Source organism: Ascaphus truei, chromosome 7 (genome assembly GCF_040206685.1).
Source record: "Ascaphus truei isolate aAscTru1 chromosome 7, aAscTru1.hap1, whole genome shotgun sequence".
In the NCBI taxonomy this organism is placed as follows: Eukaryota; Metazoa; Chordata; class Amphibia; order Anura; family Ascaphidae; genus Ascaphus; species Ascaphus truei.
In genome coordinates, this window is record NC_134489.1 from 97642616 (window position 1) to 97651876 (window position 9261).

General features: G+C 52.1%; 1 protein-coding gene across 1 annotated transcript in view; it reads right to left on the minus strand.

Annotated features, from left to right (window-relative positions):
• Window positions 1-7900, minus strand: part of LOC142499732 (unconventional myosin-X-like) — a 42563-nt gene extending 34663 nt beyond the window's left edge. The window contains exons 1-2 of the mRNA XM_075609547.1: window positions 7785-7900; window positions 1344-1490 (exon numbers count right to left, since the gene is read on the minus strand). Coding sequence (XP_075465662.1) covers window positions 1344-1490; window positions 7785-7832 — 195 coding nt within the window. The 5' untranslated portion in view covers window positions 7833-7900. The remainder of the gene's footprint in view (window positions 1-1343; window positions 1491-7784) is intronic.
• Window positions 7901-9261: the final 1361 nt, after the last annotated feature.

Below are 9261 nucleotides of genomic sequence, written 5' to 3' on the forward strand. Positions count from 1 at the left end.
TCCCTGCTTCAGCACAGGTCTTCGACTGAGCCACCTGTGCTGAAGCATGGATATCCTGAAAACCTGACCTGTTGGGGGGGTGTCTTGAGGACTGGAGTTGAGAATCCCGGTAGAAAGAAATTCAAGATCTTGTAAAAAGGTCCCTATTAGGACCGAAAAGTCGATTTAATAAATCGACTCTTCATTTGTACAAGACCACTGGAGTATCATGCATTATTTTACTGATATTCCTCTACTAATGCAGAAGGACGGTCCCCAGCCGGCAGCTTTTCATATTTCTCTCCATATACAATGATGATCTGTCCAGGAAACCTCAATTCTGCAAATCCACGAAACACTGGAACAGGTCTGTGCTTCCCAAATACCAACGGAACCAGATTCAAATTTGGAGAGTATGTGTGATAACATGTTATGCTTTTCTTTGGCTCATACAGGAGTTAGTGACCAATCCCTTTTAAAGTAATCACGTGGCATCTCACATCCTGGATTTCTGAAAGTCTAATGCCAAGCCCTTCTGACTTCCAGGAATCCTGTCACGGATGAACCCACTTCAAAATCACACATTAAGGCAGATGCCACTTGTTTTCTTACGTCATATAAAAGCACACAGTCCCTTTAAAAAAAAAAAAAAAAAAAAATGGACAACATCAAAGGTCAGCTTAAAATAAAAATGCACGGTACACGCAGGGCTGCCACCTACGACTGAAGGCCAACCGGGAGATTTTTCTTCTTATTTTTTTTAAATAAAGCATTTACCCCTGACGTTCTCCCGGCATCTTCCCCCTGCAACTCTCTTCAATACGGTGTCAAATGGCGCTGCGTTGTCATGAAACGGGACACTACATGATGTCACGTCGTCATGCGGCGCCACGTTGCCATGACAACGTGGCGCCGGCGTCTCGTTGTCGTGGCAACGGGCATCCCGTGATGCCGTTACGTCCCGTGGCGTTCCCGTTGGCACGGCAACGGGACGCCATGCAGCCATTAGTTGTAGGGGGAAGATGCCGAGAGACGTTTCCGCCCGCCCAGGGTTGCCACTACCCGGAGGTTTTGCTAGGCAAACCCGGAGATACGTGGCCAAAACTCGTAGTCTCCCGGTGAGACCCGGAGTGGTGGCAACCCTGGATACACCTCAAAGAATGGAACATTCCAAATTCTGTTTTGATAGAGAAGTACAGAGATAACCGCAGTGCTGTGCGTCGGACAGCGGGGCACGAGACCCTCTTGTAGCGATACAAGCGGGCGTCGCAACAAAGAGTGGAGCTTCCTCCATTGCAAAAGGTTCGAATTCTGTTTATAACGGGGCTGAGGGAGTCTGACGGCGTCGGCACATTATAGAATACCTGGAAATTCTCAAAGCCGAAAATATCCAGAATCCCCACGGACCTGAAGTTCTCTTTGCCTCGGACGCGAGCGTTTATCTTCCCGATGAGCCAGGAGAAGCACTGCGCATACAGCGCCATAGCAAGGGAGTCCCGGGAGTCTGTGGCCTGTTACAGAGACACAGTATACATGAGAGAGAAGACATTGGAGGGAGAAAGAGGCTGGACCTATGTAATAGAACCATAGTACTTCATTATTAGGGGTGCCCAACTCCAGTCCTCATTCGCACCGCCCACCCCCTGCGCCAACAGGTGAGGTTGAGGATATCCCTGCTTCAGCATAGGTGGCTCAATTAGCCCAGCCTTAGCACAGGTGGCTCAATCAGTCTCTGCTCCAGCACAGGTGGCTCAAGATTGAGCCACCTGTGCTGAAGCAGGGATATCCTCAAAACCTGACCTGTTGGGGACGGGGCTTCAGGACTGGGGTTGAGAACCCCTAAGTTACTGCACAGCAGTAAAGAGCGATGTTGGCACAATGAGACCTTGTACCAACATTTTTTTTTTTTAAAGTTACTATTTTATGGTGCCGGGGAGACGGGAACAACAAAAAGAACCTGCACCGAGTCACACAGTTGGGGTAAGTGGCTGATGCTAGAATCAAACCCACGACTGGAGATGGACAAGAAATATCTGCGGATTTGGCTTCGACACGGATTGGTCGGTTCCCTTGGCCCGGGGAGGAGGAGGAACCAAGGAGTATAAATAGATCTGCAGCCTCAAGCTGAAGCCATTTATCACAGGGTTTAGCTGCGGGCTGGTTAGGCTGTTGCAGCTGTAGTATTATAGCTTAAAAATGAATACATTATTTTCTTAATAAAAAGTTTTTGCAGAACCATTAACTAGGCATTAACCCGTGATTGACTGGCGTTTCAGTTGTGTAGTCTGGTCGTCATCATGGCCAGGTTTCTGTTCTGTGATATATTATTAACTTGGATCGTCAATTATTTTTAATGGCGGATTAATCAGCCGACGGGCTCTTAAATTACTACGACTGATTAATCCGGCGCACTTTTTTCTTACAATACGACAACCTATTAGAAATAACCAAGGACCGCGGATTTACGTTAAAAACGCCGGAGGATTACAGAACATCTGTAAAACCGAGCCTTCTTAAGAGAGATTTTAAATAATCCATTTTAATTTTGGATTTCGAATGAAAACCCCCGAGAAATGAGTTTGGACTGGTTTGCCAAACTCTCCCACAACCTTCTGCACTCGAGATCTTAACCATATGTAGCCCTGTTTCCTTCTGAATACAGTATACTACCAATGCTGTCTAACCTGTTGGCTCGCAGGGCCCTAAGCCTCTGCCACAGAGAGCCTGGGGCAATGTTTATAGGGATAATCTCTTATCAGGTGTTGCGCCTCCACCTGCGATGGCTCCCAGCAGAGCGGGAGTTGCTCCTCACAGGACAATAATACAATACTACTCACACAGCATATAAAAGAAACAGTAGCTTTACTAGCGGTAACCATAACCATGCATATATCAATCCTGTTAATGTTACTCTTCAAGGAGACACAATAACCAACGCGTCTCGCAGGACGTGACCCTTCACCGTGTTGCCACACCGTGTCCAATACCCCACACCATAAACCCTCAAGGTGAATGTATGTGTGTGACTGCGCAGCCACTAATATGGACAGTGTTATAGTTGGTGCACTTTATTGGATGTTACCTGCAGCGCTCGGGCCCGCAAACGGTTTTCACAAAGGATCCGACGACGTGAGGCTGTCTGTGATGTCCTCCGGGCCGATCCCACCCGGCGATTGATGGTACTTCTGGAGAGGTCTGGTCCCAAACCTCTGGGATGCAGCTGTGACAGTCTCTGTGTCCCTAGCTCCACACACACCAACGTGACAGGTTCCTATTCTAGGGCCTGTCCCTATATTAACTAGACTTGACTGGAACTCAGGGCCTATCTGGTCCTGGGGGTATGCGGGCCTAGTGTAGAAGCTACTCGCCTCTCTACACACTGAGCTCCTACCCCTTCCCGGTCTACTCTGCCCAACGTGCTCCCCTGCGCAACCTCCTAACCTCTCCCTGCTAAGTCTCCGCGCCCTATTGGCTCCCGGCCGTCACATGGTCCTGCTGAGGCTCATGGGACTTGTAGTCCCCTACGCTAAACCTCCTCTGGTTGGTCAGCGCTTCGCGCGCTCGCGCAACCACTTGCTGCGCATGCGCGACCTCTCTGGTGTCGTTGTCGCCTACAGGACTACTGCACATGCGCAAATACAGAAATGCCGGCGAACTGGATGCTCGGGCCGCCGCAGAGCCTCCTGTGCACCGGAGCGCTCCCTGCAACCTTCCCTGACTCTCTCACCACAACGGAGGTGAGGGTCAGTCTGGGGGCCCTGGCAACATCCTCCCCCTTGTGGAATCCAACGACCACGCTTGGAACAGCATAACCATAACTGATCATAACTTGAACACAGGTTATATAATAAAAATGCATGAATACGTACAACTTAACATATCATAGCTCTATATAAGATAGTACATCTCACTGAACATAACGATAACAGATTTCACTCTATTGCGAGCCCATTGCTGAGCCTCATAATGGGGTGCCCCGAACTGATCCTAGGTCATCCTCATTGGAGGCTGCCCGACTCTCTGAACAGTTCTTCTACCGAGCTGACAGGATATATTCGACCCAATTTTTGTCCAGCATCTATAGCCATGGTGAAGGGTGACCGATTCTGTACTGACACATAAGTTCGACGAGGAATGACTGATGTCCAATCACGTAATTCTGGTACTATTTTATACCCTCTTCGAACGTCCTCCTCGGGGGTGCTCTCCAAGGAGAAAAGATGTTCTTTTTCATCTCGATCGGTATATGAACACCAAGCGGACATCCGCTGTATTCCTCCTGGCGGAATTTCAGTCAGCCCGGCTCGTCCGCAGAACAACAATCCATAGCTATCGGGGGTAAGTACCGTAGGGTCCCTTCCCACCTGGATGAGTTGTAGCTGAAGGTTGGACATAGGCAATTCGTTGGTCTCTTGTAGGTCGGCTCAAATGACAGCACGCACAATGTCTGCGTTAGTCCCTAGAATGATTGGGTATTTGGGTAGATCCTGGGGTTCCGGACACGCTAGGGCTTCCACTTCCATGGGGTGGGATTTCCCAGTGTTGAGCTGTTGAATCTCTAGTGACACCGTTACGATACCATCGATAAGGTAATCTTCACTGCTCAAGCGCCTCACTTTCATATGTTCCGCAGACTTCAGCTGCCTCTTCTGAAGATGCCGATCATAGAATCCTCGGTATATGATGGTCACTTGGGACCCTGTGTCTAGCAATGCCGGGGAATAGATACCATCCACTAACACGCGTTTGAGGGCTACAGGTCCCACTCGAGTGTTCCCATCAGGGGTGGGGTTGTCATCACCGGCAGTGGATTTAGCTGGATCAATGGTCGAGAGGAGCTCGTGTTGCTCAGGGGACTCCGAGACCCTTCCCACCTGCTGTGTATACCCCACAAAGCATAGAGCTAGGAGGGAACTTCTTGGGAGACGGGCTCCGGTCACGGCGTTCTCCCATATGGCAGTCGGAGGACAGGTGCCCTTTCCTCCCACACTTATAACACGCCAGGTCACGTGATGGCGTACGACGGTTGTATGATGGGGAGGCCCTCCCAGGGTACTTCGGCCGGTCTGACACTGTTTTGACCGAGGTTTCCTCCTTTTCGCTAGATCCTTTGCTCTTAGGGTTAGAAGACGCTTTAGATTTCTGGGGAGAATGGAGCAACAGATGAGCCTCGTGTTCCTTAACCTGTTGCAGTAATCCAGTGAAGGTAGGCGGGCTCGCTCGGATGAGGTTGTCGCGAATCATGTTAGCAATGGGGTGATTTGGACTGGAACCCCGCAGATATTGCTTATGAAGGTATTCATCCATTTGGGAGGCTAAGACGAACTTACGGTGAAGCAAGCGTCCCAACGCTATCTGTACACGATGGATAAAAGCCGACAAATCTTCCCCTTCCTTTTTGGTGATAGCATAGTACTAAGCCTACAGGGCTCCGTCGTCTTCCGCCACTCCATAGGCCTCCGTCAGAAACTCCACTATCATCCGGGAGGTTAAGTCAGAGTGTTGCTCCCGATGGATACTGACTAGAGTAGAAGCAGGGGGTCTCAAGCATTCCATGAGGTGCTGGCGTTTGACGGCTTCGGTACATGATCATTCCTCCATAACGCCCCAGGTGTGTTCCTTCCAGGGTTCTATCTCTTCTTCTCCAGTAGGTGTGGGGAGGGTTCCAGAGAAGGCCTTCAACTTCCTATAATTTTGAGATTGAGGGGCCAGAGTTAACGTCTCGACAAGGGGCAGTAAACTTGGCGGGGAAGCCAACTGGCTTATCTTTTCCATGAGCTTTTGTAACATATCTCTACAGTTCCGCTTCCTCTGACGCACTGGAACCAGGAGAACTGAGTTCCAACCGGCAACTACCTGCTTCCCTTTCTGGGTAGGTAACTGATACCGGCATATGACATTCTTCCCTGGGTACTTCGGTTTGGATTTCCCTTAAAGGGTAGATAAATGGATTTCCGCCTGGTGGGGAATTAGGGAGCTGCAAATACTGTGGGGCTGGTGGCTCCATGACAACTAGGTCTCTGCGACAGTCAACGAGCAGGGTATTTCACTTAGAGTCTTTGTCTATTAGAACATCCACAAGGCGGGCTTTAGAAAATTCTGGTAATTGCCTTAATGCAGTTTGCAACGTCTCTAAAAAGGTAAGGCCATAGGTACTTGACTTACTGCAACCACTCGGCGTGCGGGCGTGTGCATCTGCCGCGCCCAGTCATGTATGCTCTCACGTGAGGGGAGAGTCATTCTCAACAGATATTTGTATGAAATTAAAATTTTGGGCACCCCAGGTCGTAATCTCAGCAGCGCCTCCAAATGTAGCCCTGTTTCCTTCTGAATACAGTATTCTACCAATGCTGTCTAACCTGTTGGCTCGCAGGGCCCAAGCCACTGCCACGGAGAGCCTGGGGCAATGTATATGTAGGGATAATCTCTTACCAGGTGCAGCGCCTCCACCTGCGATGGCTCCCAGCAGAGCGGGAGTTGTTCCTCGCAGGACAATAACACAATACTACTCACACAGCATATAAAAGAAACAGTAGCTTTACTAGCGGTAACCATAACCATGCATATATCAATCCTGTTAATGTTACTCTTCAAGGAGACACAATAACCAACGCGTCTCGCAGGACGCGACCCTTCACCGTGTTCCCACACCATAAACCCCCAAGGTGAATGTATGTGTGTGACTGCGCAGCCACTATATGGACAGTGTTATAGTTGGTGCACTTTATTGGATGTTACAGCGCTCGGGCCCGCAAACGGACTTCACAAAGGATCCGACGACGTAGGGCTGTCTGTGATGTCCTCCGGGCCGATCCCACCTGGCGATTGATGGTACTTCTGGAGAGGTCTGGTCCCAAACATCTGGGATGCAGCTGTGACAGTCTCTGTGTCCCTAGCTCCACACACACACTAACGTGACAGGTTCCTATTCTAGGGCCTGTCCCTATATTAACTAGACTTGACTGGGACTCAGGGCCTATCTGGGCCTGGGGTATGAAGGCCTAGTGTAGAGGCTACTTGCCTCTCTACACACTGAGCTCCTACCTCTTCCCCTTCCCGGTCTTCTCTGCCCAACGTGCTACCCTGCGCAACCTCCTAACCTCTCCCTGCTCAGTCTCCTCGCTCTATTGGCTCCCGGCCTTCACATGGTCCTGCTGAAGCTCATGGGACTTGAAGTCCCCTACTCTAAACCTCCTCTGGTTGGTCAGTGATTCGCGGGCTCACGCAACCACTTGCTCTCTGGTGTCGTCGTCGCCTACAGGACTACTGCACATGCGCGAAAACAGAAATGGCGGCGCCCTGGATGCTCGGGCTGCACACGGAGCCTCCGGTGCAACCTTCCCTGATTCTCTCACAACGGAGGTGAGGGTCAGTCTGGGGGCCCTGGCTACACATACTAACCAGTGAACCCCATGTATGGTAGACAAGGAGTGAAAGGCAGCATTACCAGGTAAGAGACAGAAGCACCAGCATACAGAAGCAAGATCACAGCTATTCAGCAATGAAATGCTGGTCCCCAGGACAGCAATCTTCCATTTCCACCACCTAGGTTGACCCTGGAGATCTGGGAGGTTACGCAGAATAAGGGGCATTGCAAATCTATGGGAGCTACACTATAAATCCCTGTAATTACAATAGTTCACAGTGTCGTGTGCAGTACTGTAGGTGGAGGGAATTTGGCCGTAATCCCATTTGGGTTTAGAAAAGTCTCATTCTGATAACACACATTGCAGGCGGAGTTTAGAAGAGTCCTTGTGTGTGTAAATAAACAATAAATAAATAAAAGAGACATATCATGCACTCACCTGCTCCACTGTAAGAGGAGAACTGATCTCTTCACCGCGTAGGATCATCGATCTTTGGGTCAAAACCTCAGAGAGCTGGAAGGAGTCCAAGCCCAGCAGGTCAGAAACGTTACTGAGGACTGGGGAGAGAAAGAGAGAGAGGGGGAGAGAAAGAGAGAGAGGGGGAGAGAAAGAGAGAGAGGGGGAGAGAAAGAGAGAGAGGGGGAGAGAAAGAGAGAGAGGGGGAGAGAAAGAGAGAGAGGGGGAGAGAAAAGACAGAGGGGGGGGGAAGAGAGGGGGTGAAAGAGAGGGGGGGAAAGAGAGGAGGGGGGGGAAGAGAGGGGGGGGGGAAAGAGAGGGGGGGGGAGAAAGAGAGGGGGGGGGGAAAGAGAGGGGGGGGAAAGAGAGGGGGGGGAAAAGAGAGGGGGGGAGAAAGAGAGGGGGGAGAAAGAGAGGGGGGAAAGAGAGGGGGGAGAAAGAGAGGGGGGAAAGAGAGGGGGGAGAAAGAGGGGGGAAAGAGAGGGGGGGGAAGAGAGGGGGGGGAAGAGAGGGGGGGGGAAGAGAGGGGGGGGAGAGAGGGGGGGGAAGAGAGGGGGGGGAAGAGGGAGGGAGAAGATAGGGGGGAAAGAGAGGGGGGGGAGAAAGAGAGAGGGGGAAAGAGAGGGGGGGAGAAAGAGAGGGGGAGAAAGAGAGGGGGGAAGAGAGGGGGAAGAGAGGGGAGAAAGAGAGGGGGGAAGAGAGGGGGGAAGAGAGGGGGAGAGAGGGGGGAAGAGAGGGGGGAAGAGAGGGGGGAAGAGAGGGGGAAGAGTGGGGGGGGAAGAGTGGGGGGGGAAGAGAGGGGGGGGAAGAGAGGGGAGGGAAGAGAGGGGAGGGAAGAGAGGGGAGGGAGAGAGGGGGAAGAGAGGGGAGGAAGAGGGGGGAAAGAGAGAGGGGGGAAAAGGGAGAGGGGGAAAAGGGAGGGGGGGAAAAGGGAGGGGGGGAAGAGGAGGGGGGGAAAAGGGAGGGGGGGAAGAGGGGGGGGGGAAGAGGGGGGGGGGAAGAGGGGGGGGAAGAGAGGGGGGGAAGAGAGGGGGGAAGAGAGGGGGGAAGAGAGGGGGGGAAGAGGGGGGGGAAGAGGGGGGGGAAGAGGGGGGGGGAGGGAAGAGAGGGGGGGAGGGAAGAGAGGGGGGGAGGGAAGAGAGGGGGGAGGGAAGAGAGGGGGGGAGGGAAGAGAGGGGGAGGGAAGAGAGGGGGGGAGGGAAGAGAGGGGGGGGGAAAGAGAGGGGGGGGGGAAAGAGAGGGGGGGGGAAGAGAGGGTGGGGGAAAGAGAGGGTGGGGGAAAGAGGGGGGAAAGAGAGGGTGGGGGAAAGAGGGGGGAAAGAGAGGGGGGAAAGAGGGTGGGGAAGTGGGGGAAAGAGAGGGGGGAAAGAGAGGGGGGAAAGAGAGGGGGGAAAGATAGGGGGGAAAGATAGGGGGGGAAGAGAGGGTGGGGGAAAGAGAGGGTGGGGGAAAGAGAGGG